Below are 22721 nucleotides of genomic sequence, written 5' to 3' on the forward strand. Positions count from 1 at the left end.
ACCAAAATAGGTTGCTACTTACTAAAATAGTTGAAATAGGTGCTTCCTTGTCAATCAAATGAGCTACTTTATTTATAAAAACCATTAATTTTTAAATTTAAGTTTAACTAAGCGAAATGAAGGTTCGAGACCTTTATAATTATTATTTTTGTAATTACGAGTAAATTTTTCCAGATATTTCTCGGGATAATAGCTTTGTTCGTAGCAAATGTTTTACAACGGGAGGATTACTCTATTGAATAATCCTCACTGCCCATTGAAAGAAATTTTTCTTCTGCAAAACCAAAATCTGAAGCATTTTTAGTACAAATGAATTTAGGGGAAATAACGGCGACTCTCACAAGAGTTACCTCCCAATTACAGCATCGGGAAAAGCGTTCCAGGGAGGAAGTTTTGTGTGGCACGGCAAAATCTTTTCTTTTCATCAGAGGGGAATTGCATCTCTGGTTCGTTGGCTGCCACATAGAATCATTATTCAAAATAAACTTTGGCCGAAGGGGAGCCCTCTGGTGCGTGCGTACTGCGCTCGTCGTCATTGGGGCTATCTTTCAGTCGCGCGAAGCCCTATCCGCGACGCAACTTTTGTCAATTCGAGATCCTCCGAGAGGACGCCAACTGAAGAGTGATTCGCAGAGGGGCCGATGCGAAATGGACCAAGTCCACGCCGCCGAGAAAACCGAGGTAAATTCAACTTTTCTTCAATTTTCTTTTTCCTCCCCTGCGGTGTGCTACTTTTCCTTTCATTCGATCGGTGCTGGCTGAGTTTTGTATCGATCTGCTGAGTAAACATGCACTCCTACAAATTGATACGAGCACTCTTCTTCTCCTGCCAAGATTCTCTGCAAAATGTTCTTTCTCACGCGCTTGCTGCCTGGAGATATTTAAGTGGAGAACCGTGCCAAAAACCGTCACCCTTGCTTTCTTTCATTCTCCCGAGTGCTGGATATTTTGAATTGTCGTGACGGTCGGGGTATTGTGCCGGCTACATGACCCGCGGCCAGAGCGGGGACTTGTGGGGATTCGTAGCTGAATTGCATTTTTTGCCGCCGAGCGCGCGATTCGGCCAACAATAACATTGGGGCTGCAAAAATAGACTATGAATTCTTCACTTTTTATATACAGTTCGCTGCTTTATTGGATCGCGTTTATAGTTTTATCCTTTTTGCCAATCCAAGGTTTTTAATAATGATGCAAATTTTGTTATAATACTTACTTCACTGATTATTTGAGTAACTTAAAAAAGAGGGCAATTAAATTAAATTTTAATCAGGTTTGAATGTTTGTATTTCATTATTTATCATTATTTATTTAAGTTTTGTCGTTAGTATGTATTATTTTTATTTCTTTCCTGATATATAATTATTTATAAATTGAGTCAAAAATTAATTTCACGTAATTTTTGAGGGAAAAATTGAGCCTCTAAAATGATTATTTTCCATTGCAAATTTAAGATAAAACTTTGTGTATGTAAAAGTAAACAGTCTTGCAGATTTTGAATAATCAGAATAGTTTAATTAGCTACAAGCCGTTGCTAGGGATGAATTTTGGGGCAAATTAAAATAGCAATATGTTCTCATAATATTCTATTTTCAGGCTTTTCTTATGAATATTTAACTTTAAATTTAGCTTCTCTGAGGAAGACAAGTGGAACATAACTTATCTCAAGCTAAGTTATTAAAATTGATATATCCTCTGCCAAGGCTATGGAGGGGCAATCAGTGTTAACAATGGCTTAAACACAAGGGTCGACCAGTTAACATGGGTGCAATAAAGGGAGCCTGAATCAATGAATAATTTTTTCCTATCATCACGAAGGACATGACCTTGAAAAACCCAAATCTCTGTTTGATTGTTTTTTTTTTTTAGAAAATTGAATACAATTATGATTTTAAATCAGAGCATCTATAAAAACATGCAATATTTATACGTTACTGAAAGAAATGATGTTGCATAAATATTAAAAAAGAGCTAGTACATTAATTTTTTCAAAAATTTAATAAGTACCCAATTTCAGAGAAGTGAAACCAAAAATTATTACATTTAAATGCAAAATTCTATTAAAAAAATCACTATCAACACAAACCACCTTTAAATGCAATTAAGAAAGTGTTTATGAGTCTCTTTAGCCTTTGCACTTGAAACTTCTTATCCTTATAAGGTATTTCGGTAATTACATTACTGAAATTCCTTGAAAAAGTTGGTTGTCCGTTGTAGAGTTAATTCATAATTCACAAGTTCTCCTTTTTTTCCTTTTACTATCCAGATGCATTTTAAAAGTCTTCGCACGTCACGAAGCTGTAAATTATAAGCAAAGCATTGAAATTTCTTGACACTAGTGAGCCTTGTCAGCACATGCAGCTATCTCAGAAGTCGAGCGGATTAAAGAGGATGCGAAGAGCCTCACAGCCCTTTTCTTCTTTTTTCTTTTAAAATTTGTTTCTCCTGCTACAAAAAGTTTGTTTATTTTTTATTTCCAAAAGCCAATATGGTATCTATAGCTTTGTTTGAATTTCCCAATTCCCAATTATAAACTTCCGCCTAAGTTAAAATAACATTTAAAAACAAATTTTCAAAATCTGAATCTTGATATTATCTTATTATCTGAACTAACTATTTCACAAATTTCTTCTCAAAAATACACCAAGCAGCAAAACACTAAAATTAAGCCAAACGACATGCTAACTTGTTTCTATAATCATTAATTTTGCCATCATAATCATAATATAAGTTTAAAATGGCATAAATAAATTACATTCCAGATAGACGAAAGTTCCTAAAATTATTATCATATATTCTACTGCTCAAGTAGTCAAGATATTCTTTCAAATATTTAACTTAATTATGCCTAAAACTGTAAAAATAAAAATAGCATCCTCTTTAAAAGTATCTAACACAGTGTAAGCCTCTCCATATTATCCCGATGCCCTTTAAAAACAAATCCCTTTCGGCGGAGTCGGTCGAGTGTCTGCGCGAGATTAGCGCAAAAAGGAACTGGTTAACGTGCATGTATTTATATGTGGGTGCAACAAGTGAGCTAATAGTACAACAACAGGATGGCTGAGGTGAATGGGCATGATCGTAATCGCTCGCTCTCAGTGAAGGGCACAAAATGCACAAACACAAGTGCCGATTCGAAATGTCGTCGTGACTGTTTCGAACAAACAGAGCAGCGAGGCATTACCTCACCCGCAGGACTCTAAGTACGACCGTATCCTGAAACGACTTCTTGTATGTACTTTCCAGAGGCGTAGAAAAATCCGCAACAAGAGGGCGTCGACAATAAAATATTACTTCTCTGATCAAACTGCAAATTTTCAGTCGTTGTTACGCACCACAACGCCGGATAATCGATCCACACACGATATAATACACGTCCCAACACGTCCAACTTATTATTCAGTGCACCTTGAATGTACTGAGCGATTTATCTTTCAGTTGCATTTCAAAAGCTATATTTAAAATTAGTGGAAGAATTTTACGATTGAAGGTTGATTCCAAATATGTTTTTTACCTTTGATTCAACTTTTCCTAGATGGCTTTTTAAAGTTCAGCTTTTTTAACAATGGAAACAAAAATTCATTTAACAATTCAAGAATCAAGGAAAAGCTCACTTTTGATTCAATTCGCCAGTTGTACAATTCAATAACATTGTTCTTATGACAAAAAGTCAAAGAATTGACTTCGGTTGCATACTTTACCAATCTTTGTTCGCCTGACTATAGCCCCACGCTGAACCAAATTTAATTTTTAATGTAGTATAACATATCATAGGATTAAAAAGATGCAATATAGTAGGGCTGTCATAAGTACCAATGCTATTATTGTTATTGAATTACTCAACAGGTGAATTCACAATAATATTAAATTTAGTGTTGGTAAATTTAAATCATTTCTGATTTTCGTCCTTATCGATATTTCAATTGTTGTTTTTTAATACTTTCTCTCGTTTAAATTTTGACGCAAAACGTTTCATCTCTGCTACAAGGTTTTTGCCATTCTCAACTTTCTCAGTATTATTTTAGAAGCACAAAATTTGCTGACAGCGAGGGTTTGAGGAAAGTTATTTCCTTGCTCACCAGACGATTTGTCCCGATGCTAAAAAAAAAAAATAGAACTTGCACTTACCTTATTTACAAGACGTCCTTTCATGCGACGTCGAGCTGCTCTAATTTGAGATAAATATGCTATTTTTGTATTTTTATACATCACCGCGTGCGCGTTTTATTATTATTTTGCCATGGATCGACAATAAGCAGAAAAGCTTGTTATGGGCACGCGTCTCGCCTTTTCCCGCGATAATTGCATTCTGGTGCGTCTGCGGAGGTTGTTCAGAACATAAATATAAATTGCACTCCTGACCTTTGCATAGCGCACGGCATTGGGCAAAAAAATGTGCAAGACAAGCAGGACAGGTGCTGGGTCACACCTCTGACGCTTGTAGATTTTGCTCGTCAGTTTACTTTACGATTTTAATGTCTCAGAAAAAACTGCAGTAAATATGGGCAAAAATTCTTCGGGATTTTTGGGCATATACAACAAATTATATTAATAAATTTTAAATTTAATTTTAAAATTTAATGATTTCTTAGTTTCGGTTCAGTTTTGATTTCATCTGCTTTTGCTCCAAAATGGTAAAAAAAATTACTAATGCATTATATTCTGATCTGTATTAAAAACGATATGCAAATTTTTTTTTCGTGTAGAAATTTTCAACATTTAGCTACTTTTTCAAGGTTATTATCTGAGACAATAAACCTTTTCAATCCACCTCAATTTTAGTGTTTCATTTTCTTATCAAAAATGTTCTGGACTATTCGGTGGCAGTCCTTGCTAGTCCTTGCAATGTATTGAGTTTTCAAAACCGGGAAAGAACTAGCGGCCTCACTCAATCACTTCCAGATTGCGCTGCTTTACAATTATTATTATTATTATACAACCGAGTTCATTTCCATAAGTTTGAAACAGGTTGCTGCGCGCGACTGATTTATAATGACGGCTCCACGTGTAAAAAATAAAAGGGACTCGTAATTCATACAATTCATATCGGATACACACAAACGTAACTCATGCTGCTCCTTGATTACGAGATTTGATAAAAAGGTTTATCGTTAATTACACTTTGTTGCAATTATAAATTATTTCATTCGAGAAACGACCTAGGTTAAGGTTGCAATAGTCCACGTTGCAAATTACATTTTATGTATCTCTATCAATATTTTGCAAATATGTCGCAGAAAGATTTAGTTTATTTTAGTTATATGTGGATGGGAACAAGAATTTATTTCCTTAAAAATATAGTTCAATAATAAAGTCTGGCGAGTTAGTGAGGTCACATTTTATTGAGTTTTATTTCATTAATTCCCGTTATTTCTGCTTCTCCATCAAACAAAACTTACAGATGGTATCATAGAGATCTTAGTTTTAGATGATATAATTTCGATATTATTCTTTCCGAGGCTTTAAGTTCTTAAAGGGCTCTTGGAAGTTTTATATTATATTTCAAGGCATAAAAAACCATTTTCTTTTTTAAATTTTTTAATGCAATAATAATAGGAATTGAAAAGAAATTAATAATAATATTTTTCATACGAAAATTACATGAAAGTCTTTTTGGCCAGAAGGGAACCAGCTTCTAGTTTGGCTAACAATTTAGGAAAAATTGCACTTAAAATCGCATTAAAAAGCATTTTTCTATAAGGTAAAATAAATTTTGATAATTTAAAAAACCTCATTTAGTATTTATATTTTTTAATTTAATTCAAAAAAATTAATATTATATATTTCCATTATGAAATATTTATCATATGTTCGCTACATCAATTTTTTTAATTATTGACAAAAATGGTGACAATTTTCTGCCGCATCATCCTATAGGTCTGGATTCACGGTTGCACAACCGGCACTGCATGCGTGCCATGCAAGTTGCCTACCTCCGAAAACGCTGCTGCTCTTATTCAAGCTGCCGACGAAGCCACTTGTTACTTTCCAGCAGCTACACGTCCGCGTCATTTTGCAGCGTTGTGGTTTTACGACCGCATTTCACGATCAAGGTGCCTCTCGTAAAAAGTGCACGTGATTATATGAAATTACACCGCGTGAAAGAGAGTTGCCCGTGTTAAATGCATGTTTCCCGGGACATAAATTGGACTGCATGCACTTGAAAAGTCGTTCGATAAATTTAAAGTGGTGCAACAAATTGCGACGTTAACTCGTAGCATTTTATTTAAGGTGCTATTTACTTATCATTGAGCATCGTTTTTATAATTCCAGCATTCAGATTAAAAGGAGTTGCTCTATAATAATTTTTATTAATCACAATTCTATCCATAAAATATTCTGCGGATTATTAAAATCTCATTTTCTTCCCATTATAATTGCCAATGATTTAGCCTGCATCAAGATTTTGATTTTTCACTTGAGTTTCATTACCTTTTTTCTTGATTGAAAAAATGAGAAAATTTGTTTAAAATTCAAACTAAAAAATTTAAAATGGTCATTTTTTTCCTAAAAATACCAAATTAGACTTCACTCTTAATATTTTCATTTGATTGAAATATGTGAAAGCAATAAATTATCTGTACTAAAAATATTACCATTATTATTATCAATAATAATAATAATAAGCTTAAGCTCTGAACTTTATTGTTTTAAAATTTATTTTTAGTTTGATCCATTTGTCATCTTGATTCATAAAAAAAAAAATGGGATTATTTAAAAAAAATTGTCACCAGCTGAATAGACAGGAATTGAAACGTGTCTTTTCATTGTGAGCACTCATGCATCAGTGCGCGTTGGAATTCATGAATTAAATTAAATCGTGAGCGCAAGGAAAGTGAGTCTGGTGTAGAATTTTTTCTCACTTGGTCGTCGGCTTTTGTTAAGACCGGTACTGCTCATTACAAAATTCGAATGAATTCAGTCTGCCGAGTTTTAACGTCACTCTGATGACGTTGTATCATGGAAATCTGATTATAATTATTCAGTCCAATCGCTACCGTGGGGAGTTGTTAATTCCCAAACACAGGGCGTCCTTCAGCCACTTTTTCAGCACTACACTTTCATCTAGAGCCACCGCACAAAATGGAGTCGACTGTCACCAATAGATGCCTCAAAAATTCTAAAAAGATGTGGGAAAAAGTGAATTTTATCAAACTGAAATTTCAATTTCTACATTATTAGGTATAAGTTTTTCCAATTGTTTTCAAGCTAATACTTGCAAGTAAAATTGAAACCAAGCTTAACCTTGTAGAAAAAAAAATGGAAACTCCCAATTCGTATATATTTTTTCACAAATTCCTCCAGTCAAGAAATTGAAGAAATCCCTTATTTTTTAAATACCGCAGTAGTTCCCTTGTGGATTCAGTTTTTCCTTCTTACTTTATTTGTATTTTCAACAAATTTAAGCCGGTTTCAATTTTTCGTGAAATACACAATACACCTTAACAATTTTTTCTCACAGGATAACAATATTTTTATTTTTTAATAAAATTTTGCAATAAGGAATTGAGATGAAGTTGAAAGCGAGGAATAATTATTATATAGGTAATTTTTCATAATTATTTTAACGCATGACATTGCTTTTCTGAGCTTAATCATTCTTTATAATTTTCCAACGAGTCAATTATGTATGAATGAGGCACGCGCGACTCCATAAAGGTTGAGCAAAGCGTAGATCGATATTGATGCAAAACTCTCTGTCAGCAAATCTGGTACACCTTCGCACTAATCGGATGTTTGTTTACTTGACAATAATCAGCAATTTTCATTTAATTGCTAACTTACGACACAAATCAGTATGCAGCAGACGACGTTATAATTGCAAGCAAATTTTCAATGCAAATAGCTCAAAGTAGAATATTTTCCTGCTTATAACAATAAAAGAGTTGAATGTGAAATAAAATACATAAGCTATAAATAGCTTAATATTTTTTTTTAATTATTTACAATATTTTTAATAATTTTCTAAATCTTTCACATTAAAAGAAATAATGTTTTGATTAAAGATTTTGAAAAACGGTGCTCTCATTAAATGTAAAATATAATAGAAATAAAATATCCTTATAGAATTTAAAAAAATAAAAGAATTTTTCTGGGATCGACATATTCAGATAAGATTTTTTTTCTGGGGAAAGTGACATTTTATTTTATCAAGTTTAATAGTGAACATTGACGGCATTTTTTTTATGCCAACAATTCAAGTTAAGATCAAGACCAAGTCCAAGTTCAAAAAAAATATATATTGCAAAACCCACACCCGTACTTGTTCAGTAAGAAAGGTTCACAAACAGTGCCACAGCAGGAAATGAATGTCAAGTTAGCGGAGCGATTGCAAAAAGGGCCGACAGCACACGCGAGTAAAAAAAGTCGTCTGTGGAGTCGGAGCCATTCCGATCGACCGGTAGCGCAAACTGCCCCTTCTAATATTTATCGATATTTTCGAGGTTGAATTTAAATAAACATAATTGATGTACTCTAGAGTGTATTTTTCCCTTCGGTCCAGCTTTGGTCTATAGTGCAGTTATTTATTTATTATTATTTTTTTTGGCGACCTCCTAACAATTCATTGATTTTTCTTGCGAAGTAATGCGAAGCGCAAAGGTTAGAAAAATAGCTAAACACCGTGAAAATTGTATTTTTGCAATTAAAATTCCATAATATGCACTATAAGAATAAGGTTAGGTTCTAAGCAAAACTTTCCTTCGATCGGTATAATTCCAAAAAACGAAATGGAAAATGTATATTAAAATATTAATATTTATTTAAATTAAAGACAGTGCGATCGGCGTTGCGATCTTCTAGATATGCCCATATTTTTAAATAGACTTTCATTTATTGTTTAGAAAAGTTTTCCAAATTTTGTTGAAAAAAATTAATCCACATAAAGACGAAAAATTTAGTAGAATAAAACACGTCTGTATACATTTTCTTAACCATAAATTCATCTGTTACAATTTGTTTGGGGGAAAACTAACAAAAATTCAATATTTTCCAGATAACTTCTTCAATTGATAAGTAAATTGTAAATATGTACTGCAAAACGATTACGTATATCAGAATTTTAACTGGTGTCAGAATGTTATTTTTAAATGGTGCATTATTTCCAATTCCCAATCCTTCCAATAGAAGCATCATTTTTCACAATAAACAGCTTGACGTGAAAAACTTTACTCTCGTTTTGCCTCCGAATTAAAATACAATCTGCTGGAGAACAAGCATCCAACAACTCATATTACTTAAATACTTACAAATAAATCTGTTTTTTTTTCTCACTACTTAATTTTTTTTTAATCTGCAGCAGGCCAAAGCCACATGATTTTGAGGTGCAAGTGGTCGGCCCTGAGCGGTTGTCGTTTTTTCAGCGTTTCTTTTGCAGGTCGGTCTGTTGCGAAAAATTGGCATACCCACGGGCGTTGAGCAAAAAATCAAGTTTTTTTTGCTGCAATGAAAGGACCAGCATTTAATGTATGTTCAAATTACACCGCTCGCACACAAGGTTTTGAGGAAGTGAGGCTGAAATATTCTTTCAGCCAATTGACTATTATAATTGAACTTCCATTAATCGATCGTGGAACATCTCGCTAAATGACGCCTTTTCAATTACTTTATTGTATCCATGCTCTGGAGTACTTGAAATTTATTTTTTTTTTTTATTTGACGATCATTCTATAGGTGTGGCCCCTTGATACGCTTTTCTTCCATTCTCTCTTTTTATTGTTCACATGCCGTGAATAATTCCAATTTCATGTTCTAAGAGGGATTCGCAAATGAGGATATTTCATACATACAAGGTCTTATATTTAATTTTTTAATTTTTTTTTTTAACTTTTCCGCTTCTATTCGTTTATACGGTTTTTACTCTGTTTACTCTCTCAAATTCGTGTGCTTTTTGGTCTCTCTTTGGGCGCAGTTCCTTTTTTCGACGATCTCATGGTCATCTACAATCACTCTCGGCCGCAGCAGATTAGGAAGAGCGCGATTGGCAAAAAATGAAGAAGAATGAAAACTGGTTTAATTATTGCGGTTTTGCATTTACTTGAATATATCTCCTTACGTAATTATTTCTGAGGGGGGTTTAGATTAAATCATTCTCCCTTTTTTTTTTGCTCCTCGAGTTGATGTTTTTATGTTCCCATTATTGGAATTTTACCATTTCTAAGAACCGTGTTTTACAATCTCTGTTTACTAGTTTGTCTTGAATTGAAATTTTCGAGTTAATGAATGTTATTAATGTTTAGAAAAACGATCAGGAGTAAGCACATTAAAAACAATTAATAAAAGCAAAAATGGAAAAAAATTAAATGGCAAAAACATGTTGCAACCCTGGTCCTGCGATTTATTTCGGAGAAATGCTCAATGTAGTAGCAAAAAGTAATAATTATTATTATTTTTTATTTCTTCAACGCATTTTTTCATGTATTGAGAATAAATTTTCCCTTGATTAATAATTTGTCTGAGCATTTCTTCAGCCATGGGGGACTGTTTTTTTCATTTCAAAGAACGCTGGTACGATGCAAATGAAATTGAAGCAATTAATTAATTTATGTTCAAATTATGTAGTTTTCTTTCTCGCGATTAACAATAAGATCGCTGTATTTTTATAATTAATGTGATTTGATGGTGTATTCTTAATGTTTGCAGTCAATTGTGTGGTTCTGTTAGATTACAAAATAATAATTAAACCAGGACTTTTTTTATTGTTAAACTAAAAATAGAAGACAATTTAATTTACATAATAAAAGCAAAAGAAAAATCTGACCAAGTTCCTTATTCCAATATTGCTAAACGTTGGACATTCTAAAGAGCTTAAAGTTAAGGTCGTGGACCGATGAGGTCACTGACCTTGCATGACGTGACCAACGTGCAATATAAGAAGATGGTTGATATTGATAAACCAGCTCAGCAAGAGAATTTTTGCTGTACACCAAACACCGATTAAATATTGAATAATATTTTTAAGAAAAGTTTGTTAAATAAAAGTTAATATCGCTTAGAAAAACAATTGAGTTATGCATGTTTTTTCAAAACGTAAAATAATAATTTCTATACTATAATAAAAAATATATAAAAATAAAATTACCAAAATCGCAGACAATAAATAACTAACTATCAACTATATTGCAGGGAAAACTAGCTTAAACTTCGTTGAAACTTTCAGAATCAAAAAGCATTTGATCTGTCAAATGCATAAATTTGGACCGAATTGGGGTTAAATAATATTTTTATGCTCTGGATAAAATTAATGTTATTTAATTTTAAATATGAAGAGTTTCGCACTCATAAAAATGCCCAATTTTAGCAAAGATCTCCATTAAATAATGGAAAACATTTTACTCCACATTTATTTGTTCAAATTAAATATTTATATTTGTAACCAGGGAAGCAAGTAATCGTTTTCATTGCTTTTCTTTTATTTCCTCACCGACCACTTAGATTGAATATATTATTCAGCTGCTAATTAGTGAGTGTTCAAACACTTCCAACAACTACAGAATTAATTAAGAAGTTGTGTCGAAACAACCATAATTTCTCAAATCAGCCACAATGAGAAACAAAAACAAGTGAGAGACTAAATTTCATTAAATTAATTCAATGCCGCCGTGATAAAATGCCAATTAATTAATTTAAGCATACAAAGTATGCGCCGTAAAAGACAAATCGATGTAATCTCTTCCGAACAATAAATCCATCAGATGGACACGCTCGATTTATTCACCGAGTTGTGATGAATGCGCGCGATTGCAAGGCACCTATAGCAGTGCAAGCTATAGAGAGAAATTTACATAACGTTATTTGCCTGTATGCATAAAATTATAGGAAAATTTCTCTACTTTGGATTTTGTGCACGTTCCGCATTTTTTTTTTCTAACACACTCTGCTATGCGTTTGACAGCTGACAATTAGCACTTTGATGGACGTCCTTCCTCTGTATTGGATTTTTTTCCTTCTGTGTACGCAGACCACCCATGTGCACATCTGATAAAGAAAGTAACTCAACCCATAAAGCAACAGTATCAATTTTTAGTATCATCTGAGAGCACTGATAAGAGCACGAGGGCGCAGCAAAGCGCCAGTCCCCTCCAATGTGTGATACAGAATAGTGTCTTGCTAATGTACTGGAAATCATACGTCAAATAAAACGTTTATTTTGTGGGCGTAAATAAGGAGTAGACAACCTTGAAGATATTATCGATGGTACGTAACTTCACCTTTTCTTGCCACCTTTTTACTGCAATATTCAAATAATTCATCATAATTTACTTGACTGGTCAGTAAAACAGGTTGGATTATTTGATCCAAACATTTAAAACGTATAAATTATGGTGTGGACAATAAGCCATGTTTGGTCAAGATACATTCTAAGTAATGCACGCATGGCCAGTATTCGTCAGGAAAAAATTGCTGTAGAATTCATGTGCAATAAAAACACGTTTTTATATGAACTTTTATAAAAATTTTAAATTCAAATAGATATTTACGAAAATCAAATCTAAAATAATGCATTCCCTCAATGATTTTATATTAATTTATTTAATCAACATTGATGAGTATTTTTTTTATTGCCTATTACTAATGTGGTTGAAAAGCTGATTTTTTTCTATTGTTTTGATGTGGTTGAGATAAAAAGACTAAAAAAATGGCAATATTTGTTGCGCTCTATTTAAATTTTTCAGAAGGATGATGAGTTATAGACGAATTATAGATTTAAAAAAAAAAAAATCATAATTATACAATTACCATTTTAAATTTTTTACGTTTCTATGAGTAAATATTATATTTTAAAGACTGAGATGGATTTATGGTTATCAATACGCCTTGCCTAAACAAATTTCTCAAATCGCAAAACCATTCGGGACAAATTATAAGTGAAGTATAAAATAAAAAATAAAAAAACGATCGACCTTTTATGTGATTTTTTTCTATATACTTTTTTAATCGCAACTGATAAAGGAAAATAATTCACATAATTATGTCAATCATGCCAATTTTCAAATTAAAGAGTTCAATCTTGAACGACCTTTCATACTCTAAAACCTCTAATTAAACCAATTTGTCTCACAATGAATACTGATTGATTAAACTGGGTATTTTAAATTGACCAATTTATTTGCATCACATACACGTTAGCTTAATTACATGTCAACGTTGAGAAATTAAATTAACATGCACAAATTAATTTGCCAATTTTTTGCAATACCCAAACAAGTCGCTATTGACGTCACTCGTGGGAAGTTTTTCACTACGCAATTAAAATTGAGTGCGACGCGGCAGCACAACTCAAAAGTGTCAGAGGACGCGGCGCGGTCGGTCGGATCTCCCCGTCTGGTCGCCGGTGCAGTCGCGGTTAGCGACCGAGTAGCCGCTGCGAGAGAAAGGGTATTCAAGTTCGATACAAGGAATTATGTGTGGCCACGCGCCTTGAGAATTAGATTATAATTTTGTAGGATGAGTCTTACGGAACTGGTGGGAACTAGATAGGATTTCCCAACAGATTTTTTTTTAATTTATTTCGGGAAACCCGTTTTGCAAAACGAAAAAAACGAGTAGTCATGATTGTGGGGCTTTCTGCAGTGATCTGGATGAACCACTTTTCAACTTGGATAACTTGATCTGCGATATATTTCTCTCTCTTGCGGGAAAATTTAATCGCATAGTGTAAAAACCACAATAAGGAAAGTATGTTTATTGTTTATCGATGTGAGTGCCATAAGATTGTATCGTGCATTCAATGTTTATCTTGTAAACTTGCAAAATAAAAATATATAAATGCATTAAAGGCAGAACACATGTGCCTTTTATTAGAAGAGATCATCCTTATGTTTTCTGAGATTTAATTGAAGGTACAGTTAAAAAAAAGGTTAAAAAATTAAAACATTTCAGATTTCTACTTTTTGCCACTTTTATTTCTATTTAATACAATTGGAAACATTTGACCCTCATTAAAATTAGTATTTGCCTAACACATTAAAAACAAAATCTCCCTCACTGGCTTAGGTTGTTTGTCTTAAAACATTGATAATGAGGAAAAATAAAATTATTTATATAGTCTTCGGGTTAGTTTGCAAAGTATTATTATTTTAACTGCAAGTTTTGAATCTAACTCTTTAATAAAATAATAATTATTACTGTTATAAAAATTATGTTATTTTTTTCAAATGCTGCATTTCAAAAGTACATAGATACTATTTTAAATGGATGAAGGATGATTTTTATAAACAGGGCTGTTATTTCCAGGGCGGCACCCTTAAATTGTTGAAATTAAAGAATTGAAGTTCATGAATTTTTTCATGTGATGAAACCAGCACCAGCTCTATGTTATTGCGGTAAAAATTTCAAAAAATTCATGAATAATAGACCAATATAGGGAATTTAATTGAATGATATGGAGATGTGGAAAAATTAAAGAAAACCTAAACGTTCCAGATAATTTTCAATTAAATTGCAAATATTGAGATTTTTATCAAATTTTTTCCTATTATGTTACGTCCTTTAAAAACTACCATTACAGTATAAAAATCGTTCCTCTCCATTCCTAGAATCGTGCGATGTTAGTTGCAAACATAAACACAACTTTACGACGGTTTTAATTATTATACTACCTAAAAATTAGCACATTTCAAGGCACCAAGTGCGCGTAACGAGTCGGAGCTTAAAAAGGAATTAGCGGCCATTTGTCCATTGCGAAAATTTGCCGCAGAAAAACAAAGATTAAAAAAACAGAGGCACAAAAAACGGGCTGAAGAATGTGTTCGGCTGCCCTTCGACAACGAATCGCAAAAAAGAGAGGAGTCGAGAGCGGGGCGTGATCTCAGTACAACGTATCAGAGTAATGAATATAATGATAAAATACTCGGTCTCGCGCCCCTCCACAAACGGCTCCTCTCCAGCAGGGTGGGATGGCCAGCGTTGGTCGTTTAAGTCTCATCTAACCACCGGCACTATATAAGCAAAAAGTGCCCTGTGCGCCTCAAACTCTCCGCAACCGCGAATCCTACACAGACAAACCATGCAGAGCAACCCCGTCGTCCTGCAAAGTGCCGCTTCGCTGCCCCGATGGGCCAACATCAGCGCAGTGAGTTCCTTTTTCTCAGTTTTTTTCTCAAAGTCAAATTATAGCTATATATTTAGTTTCAAACTCCGTGGAAGTTTTTTGAAACATAATTTTAAATAATTAAAAATGTGATTAAAAAAAAATAAGAAACTTGTGTATCTACAAAACTTCATAAAAATTGTTGAAGTAGAAAAATTTTTGTAGATATATTTATTGCAAGGGAATCTTTAATATCCTTTGGGGCTTCTACAGGAAACTAATGAATCACAAAGGAATATAGTTGCGGAAGAAACCAAGATAAAAATTTAATTCTGAAATGATTTTTATTTTTATGATTTGATTTTTCCAATTATTTCAGTCATTTAAACGCAAAGAAACGTTCCGTTAAAATTATGCGTAGAGAGAACATTGGATTTTTGAACTAAACAGCATCGATTGTATTATAGAAAGGCTAAATTTGATTTGACTGTAAAAAAGACTCTTGGGAACTTCTAGAGCAGTTCTAGAGGAAACAGTTATGAATAACACATTATAACGTGTTATATCTTTCGGGAAAGAAACCATCAAGATAAAACATAATATAAAAATTTTGTTTTGAAAAGACAACAGTTTTTCGCTGCTTTGCAAGTATGAACCGATTAAATTATTTGTAAACATTTTAGATATTATTTAAAATCTCCTACAAATCTGCTAACTATGAAACTTATTTAATTAATTAAAATTAAATATTTTATAGCTTAAGAAGGGCACTGTTTTTGGGATTTGAATTGAAGGGCAATTTTTACCAAAAACCAATTACCTTGTAATTTCATTATATTTATTTTTACGATAAATATATAAGCATTCTCAGCGTTTCTGTTTTTAATATTTCATTAGTTATTTTACTTACTTTTTAATTACACTTATTTAATTTGTTTTGAAACAATATAAAATATCTCATTTGCAATTGAAGTTTAATTCAATCAGAAATAAGTAGGAAGTCTCAGGAGGAGCTCCACTTTCTAAAATTCTCTCTCTATTCTCTTTGCTTCTTCATCTTTTGCTTTGGTTGTATAGTTCAAGACATAATCTATTCTCATATATTTTACATCATGTATTTCACTTGGAATATTCAAATCCTCGCCATATCGACGCTCCGCAGCATCGCTTGTTTGTATACTGTTAGACGTTTTACAATGCAGAAGCTTCGCAGAAACCTCTAAGCACACAAAAGCTGCTCTTAATACTTGACAGCCCAAAGGGCTACCTGCAGCTTTTTAAAACCCACAGCCTCAATGCGAGCATTTTTTTTTTTGCTGCGGGTCTGCAGAAAAAAGAGAAGGAGCGAAAAATGCGCGCAGATTTGTTTGGTTGCCAGCCGGAGCTCTCCACGTGAAAGCATTTTTGTAGCTGCGGGAGTAGAACAAATAACATTGGAATTGCCTCACACAATTCCTTTACACTCCATATACACGCTGTCAAAACACTGAAAGCGCATTTCACGCTCCTAACCAAAACATGCCTGGGGAGGCTTCTTTATTTTTGGTTAGGTTACATATTGACCTCTGGCGACATATTTTTTGTTAAAAAGTACCACAACTATTTTCACAATAACAGGCCACCATTTTTATTTTTATTTTTGCTCACCTTTTGTAGATTCTGCAAATTTTACTGCAAACCTATATTTCATTTTATGACAAAAATAAAAGCACTGTAAAAGGATAGCTTAAAAAAATAAATAAATAAGGTTGCTTTATGGGCGCAGCTCAAAAGAGAATATTTATAACGGCACACACTGCCATGAATATCGATACATCTTGGAAAAGAAAGTGATGCACTATTTTAATATGAAATTAAATTTATAATAAAAACTTTTTATCTGCGAGTTTTTGTGAAAGGTAAATTATAGCTAGCTTAAAATATTTTTAGTCTCCTGAAGAGTCCCAAATAAAATAAAATCAATGCTAAATTGCAATAATTTCAGAACGTATTCAACGTGTCTTTATAAATGCATAAATCATTTCAAAAGTAGCAAGCTGTAAATTATAATGCAAATCTCAGTAAATCAAATGAACTTATAATTACATCAAAGGCAACAAAGTCATTTACAATGGAGTAGCTAACAGTTTTATATTCTTTGCGATAATATAAAAAGAAATTTTCGTGTAGATCTTTTTCTCCCCTAACCTTGTATGGCCTACATTTTTTTTATTTGCGGAAAAATTTGACTTTATAATGAATAATATTGTTGCTATAATTCTCACTCGTATCAACTTTACCTGTTCTTTAACAATAAAGTGGGAACATTTCAGCTTGCTTTTGATAGACGCTTGAAAATTACATTTTAATTATACTTTCCTCAATTGAGGAAGCCCTGAACATTAACAAATAGAAAACGGAAAAATTAAACAATAGATCATTTACCTGCGCAAATGATAAACAACTACGTAATTTATATTTTCATCTCGCATATAAACGAGAAAATAAACTTCCCCGCGCAAAATATATCTGCGCAAAGACACAAATAAATCAGTTTTATACGTTTTCATGCTTCATAAATAGCATGCAAAAGTGTAATAGGCTACTAAGGTGTAAACAGCTCTATAAATTTCAATCTCAACGCTGCACATAAAAGTGCGGAAAGAAAAACCGCGTTTATTAAGTTATCATTTCGTAGGAAAAAATAATATTTCAGTTTTCTTATGCTTTCCATTCTTACCTAGTTGTTGTCACGGATTTGCAGTTTTTCCTTTTGAATCTAAAACCTCTTTTTCATATACGGGGTGCAAAAACCATTCGTGCGGATCGAGCTTGTTTGAAGGCTTGCATTTATTCAGATTTCCTTATCTTGCATTTTCCTGTTACCTCTGTCAAGGTATTTTCCAGGTAAACCTATGTGCTTTTTCCTCTTTTCTCAGGAATGCGTTAAAAAATAAAATAGACTTTCGCAATTATCTCTGTATTGGGCGTTGAGTCACATGTTATTGTGAAAAACAGCGGCCTTCTCTCTCCACCTCGCTGACAGTGCAAAAAAGTAAAAGTTTCTTGATCAAGTTCAAGACGGCGCACAGGTTGTTGATCCCAAATCCCGCTCCACTTGTTGGCAAACCCAATTCAACATACTGCTACCTAATTAGCTCCTCGTAATGATTGATGAATCCAATTTTAATGTTTATAACAAATGAGGATAGAGCTTTTTCACTTATGTAATTTCTTTGCGTGTTGAGATATCTCTCATTAAAAACAAACGCGTATTTTGCAATTAAGACTAACAATAAGTGTTGAAATTAAAAAAGCAATTTTTAAAGGATATAAAATAAGTGGTTTCACTTAAATTATATTTTGGTAATTATTTGAAAGTGGTTATTAAATTACTTCATTAAATTCTTATTAAAAAAATTATAATAATATATTAAGTTAAATTTAATGGACATAACATTAATTTTATTTACTCATCTTTGTGATATGTTGGAATAATTAATAATGTTCCAAAAAAAGTGAGTAAAACAGTAGCAACAAATATTACCTAACAATATTTAAAAAGAAAATGCGTCTAAAATAAAAAGCAAAAATCGTAAAAATTAGTTTAAAAAATTCCATACTAATGTCATAAATTCACTTAGTTAATTAAATTAAAAATAAAGCAGTTTTATCGTCAGACCGTTGCACTGCCGCAGTACGCACATTATTTAATAAGGGGAGAGTCGCGGTAAAGAATCAACGAGTGGCAATTAACACCGAAGTGAGACGCGCGAATTACGCAGCTGCATTTCTGCACGCTCCATCTCGCACGTCAATCTTGGAATCTAATCAACTCGCAGCCCCTGTTTACTTTTCCTGCCACGTTTCCATAAATGATTATAATATTATAAGATCAACATGCAAGAACTGCTGACGAGGTAGCTGCGCATAATTGAGGGCGCGCGAGATCTGCACTCGACCGGCGCGCGACTCGCGACCTTGTCCTTAGCATCACAGCTGGGTACGACCATTAAGTGTTAGCTCACCTTTGCAAACAACAATTTTCTCGCCCGACAAGTCAACAACCTAAACCTTCGTCTTCATCAGTCAAATCCTGATACAAAGATACCTTTAAGAGCAGCTCGCGCACTTGCGGCGCGATCAATAATTTTTCACGTCGCGAGATCGAACGTGATAAAAGCGGCAAGTGACACATTGATGACATGGTAATGCGGCTAATAAAAATACCAGTTATTCGTCATTCTCTTCCTTTCTTCTATATATGATATATTATCTTTTATTAAACCATGATTATTTCTTTTAAATGATAGAATAAAAATAATTTTTTTGTTTTATAATATAATTGAATTCATCAGCTTTTTATTCTATTATAGTTTTGATATTTATGCTGCTCCTCATAAACAATATCAATTTCAATTGATTATTGGTATATGTGATCTTTTTTCTCACCTATAAGTAGAAAAAGTCATTTGGATTAACTTTTCATGTTAAAAGAATTTATTGAACTCTCAGGTGTAAAAGCTACACTAAACAATTGACTTACAACAACTTAATTTTGAAGCAAATTTTTTTTGGTTTTAAATCAGTCTGGAAAATAATGTTAGACAATCTGATCGCCTTACAAGGAAACGATACACACAGCTGCGTATTTTCATACTTTTCTATTTTTCTTGAGGTCAGGACAGATTATTATCTAGTTCCTTTGAAACACGGCCGGCCCATTTCCTAATTGGTTTTAAATATAAAATGATTAAAAATACAATGCTTTCGAAATCACATTGTTATGTCAAGGTTGCATATATGTTCTTTAAAGTTCAAAAATATGTCTGGATTCTTTCAAGGTGTCAAAAAGATGAAGATTCAAGGAAATTTCCTTATGTTTTTCAACAACAAATCCAATTATTTCATAATATTCTTAAGTATGGCCAAACCAAATAAAATTGATTATGCCACGAATTAAAAAATTCCCTCAGATAAAAAAAAAACAGATTTAGGAAACATTGTGGATTAACAAGAGGAAATTCTGTTTGCACTTTCAAAGACTGTAAGTGGCACGTGTTTGTTAGACAGACTGTAATAATGTGTTGTGTTAAGGTTGACCGTGTTCCATAATGAAAGTGTCTAACCAGCTCGCATGACTCGGAGCAAAAGTTTCATTAGACTTGAAGTAATAATTTTTACTTCAGTTACTACCGGTTCGTTTTTTGGCATAACGGCACACGTGATAGAAAATCAAGATCATTGCCAATAATTATTTTCCCATTGAATCTTGATTCCATTAATCAACACTCGGCGTCTCTGTCTTGTGAATGCCGTTTAGCCAAATCGCAACGGTCAATTAAGTTTTATGACATGACACGTTGTTCAAGTGTATTTTAATTTATTTTATTTGGTGTTCAAGTACAAATAATCAAATTATAGTAAAAAAAATCTAGAAATGTGAGAAAGGTTGCTATTTGATGTCTTGTTTGCTACATCAGATTTTTTGCACATATGGCAATGGCACACATTTATTAAATAGTAGTTAAATATAAAAGACACTCAAATGAGAAATAAAAGAATAATTGAAAAAACACTGACCAATACCAACTTAATTATTTAATTTTTGGAATACTTTCATTTTATAAATGAAATACCTTTTTTGAAACTTCATTATTTAATTTTTGAGTGAAAATAAGATTAAACAGTTAAAAACAGATAAAATAAAAACTTTTTTGTTTTGTTTTAGGTTTCGCGCGATACGTCGGTGTCGAAGCGCGGCGATCGCAACTACGAGATCGTGCGCGTGAAGCCAGAGCACTTTGAGGACGTGATGGACTTTTTGCGGCGCAACTTCTTCCTGGACGAGCCGCTGAACGTGTGCATCCAGCTGGTGGGCGACTCGCGGCCCGGCTCGTGTCCCGAGCTGGAGGAGTTCTCGATGGGCGCCCTGCAGCAGGGCATCTCACTGATGGCCGTGTCGCCTGAGGGTAAGGTGCTCGGCGCCGTCCTCAACGCCATCAGCCAGCACGAGGACATCGAAGAGCTGCAGCTCCTGGCCGAAACTTGCCCCAACCCTAAGTTCAAACTCATCCTCGGCCTGCTGGCCCACATCGAGAAAGAGGCCGATGTGCACCACAGGTTAGTAAATCAATTTTTCGACGAAATAAAATATAAGGAAAATCTATTATAAGAATATTAAAAATGAATTAATCGATTCAATATTTAGACTTCAAATGTGAAACAGGTTTTTTTTCTTTTTACAAATCAGTTATCATTTAAAAATAGTTTTTTCAAACAAACAACAAATTTTTATTTTGAAAATTTATGAATATACAAAAAGCGCCGTCTAGACATCTGTGTTTGAACGGTAATTTTTATGCTTATTATTTAATCAAAATTTTATATTCAACGTCTATTTGTATCATTCTTGTGCATCATTGTCACTATTTCGATTCATATATTTTTCCAGTTAAAAAAAAAATAAAAAAACTAAATTCAACATTAACATTTCAATCCTGATTTTTACGCTTTTTAATGGATTGAAAAATTAATATGATGAGGCGTCTGAATTTAAAGAAAAAATTTAATTAAAATCTCAAACAATTATAAATTGGTATTGTCCGTATTATCTTTTTAAACTTTATATTTCGAGCTTGTGTATTCCCGGAAGCTTGTTTAAAATAAATTTAGAAATTATAAAAAGGATGCAAATTTTATGTAATTTTTTAAAATTCATCCAAGGTTAATTATGCTTGAAGTTTTGCTAATGACACAATTAAGTAATATGAATTAGGTGAAGTTTTAAGAAACTTTAACCTAAGTCGATGAACTTTCTTATTGAAGAAAATTTGAATTGCATAAATAATATTCATTTAGTTACTTTAGTTTCCGCTGGATCATTCCTAATGCCAGTCTGTCCCAACTTTTTCATGCTGCATGCATATTTTTTTAAATCTCAATTTATTCGGCAAATATTTTTATCTGTAGTATAACCAAGGTGGTCTTTTTTCTCTACAGGTTTGACGTTGACAGAGTGTTCGAGATCCCCATGTTATCCGTCGACTCAAACTGTCGAGGTCAGGGAATCGCGACTGCCCTTTTGAAGAGCGCCGTGGAAATGGCCAGCAGCCTGAATGTGCCGCTCGTCAGGGTAGACTGCTCAAGCAAGTTCACTGCCATGGCCGTCGCCAAACTCGGGCTCGAGCCTGTCTACCACATGAAGTACAACACGTACCGACCTCCGGGCGTCGAAAACCCCCCATTCAACCCCGCCTACCCCCACGACGAAGTCGCCTCGTATGTTAAGAGATTGTGATCTGGATTTTTTCTTACATAATTTTTTTATACGAAGAAACTGAAAAATCGCCGCTCCTTTCCACTTCACTGCATTTTACTCATTTCCCATGTCTATTCTAACGTTTTATTTTATTATGTTGGCGTTTTCTTCAAAGATTGAATCTAACCGCTCATTATTTAATTATATATCTCAAAAAGAAAAGTAGTGCCACTTTTGGCAGCACAAAAACTGAGTGTGACTGAGCAATAATACAAAAATGAAATCATCATCTTGTACACAATTCTCACAAAGCCGAACTTTCAGAGTATCTCTGAACCATGATCTAATAAAATTGTACAAAAAAGAAACTAAATAAAAATGATAATAGCATATAATTATACAAACTGTGGTGTTTATTTTCATTCTCCTTTTTTTTTTTATTTATGAAAGAAA

The 22721-nt window shown here is 33.1% G+C and overlaps 1 protein-coding gene across 3 annotated transcripts; it reads left to right on the top strand.

Moving 5' to 3' along the window:
• Positions 1-515: 515 nt before the first annotated feature.
• Positions 516-22672, top strand: LOC132192890 (arylalkylamine N-acetyltransferase 1-like). 3 transcript variants are annotated; one of them, XM_059613100.1, is made up of 3 exons: positions 516-681; positions 20739-21130; positions 22010-22672. In XM_059613100.1, exons 1-3 carry the CDS (start codon positions 649-651, stop codon positions 22305-22307), a joined length of 723 nt encoding a protein of 240 aa, XP_059469083.1. In that variant the 5' UTR covers positions 516-648; the 3' UTR covers positions 22308-22672. The 3 variants fall into 3 exon arrangements, with proteins under 3 accessions (XP_059469083.1, XP_059469100.1, XP_059469092.1); XM_059613117.1 differs by lacking the exon at positions 516-681 and adding an exon at positions 12076-12192; XM_059613109.1 differs by lacking the exon at positions 516-681 and adding an exon at positions 14911-15070.
• Positions 22673-22721: the final 49 nt, after the last annotated feature.

The sequence above is a fragment of the Neocloeon triangulifer genome, unplaced genomic scaffold (genome assembly GCF_031216515.1).
Source record: "Neocloeon triangulifer isolate White Clay Creek 2 clone unplaced genomic scaffold, ASM3121651v1 ptg000001l, whole genome shotgun sequence".
NCBI classification, from domain to species: Eukaryota; Metazoa; Arthropoda; class Insecta; order Ephemeroptera; family Baetidae; genus Neocloeon; species Neocloeon triangulifer.

Excerpts from the sequence above, each read along its gene's own strand:
- LOC132192890 (XM_059613109.1), top strand. The coding sequence starts at position 15,005 with ATGCAGAGCAACCCCGTCGTCCTGCAAAGTGCCGCTTCGCTGCCCCGA. Across the intron at positions 15,071-20,738 it reads GATGGGCCAACATCAGCGCA|GTTTCGCGCGATACGTCGGT; the intron begins GTGAGTTCCTTT and ends GTTTTGTTTTAG. Across the intron at positions 21,131-22,009 it reads GAGGCCGATGTGCACCACAG|GTTTGACGTTGACAGAGTGT; the intron begins GTTAGTAAATCA and ends TTTTCTCTACAG.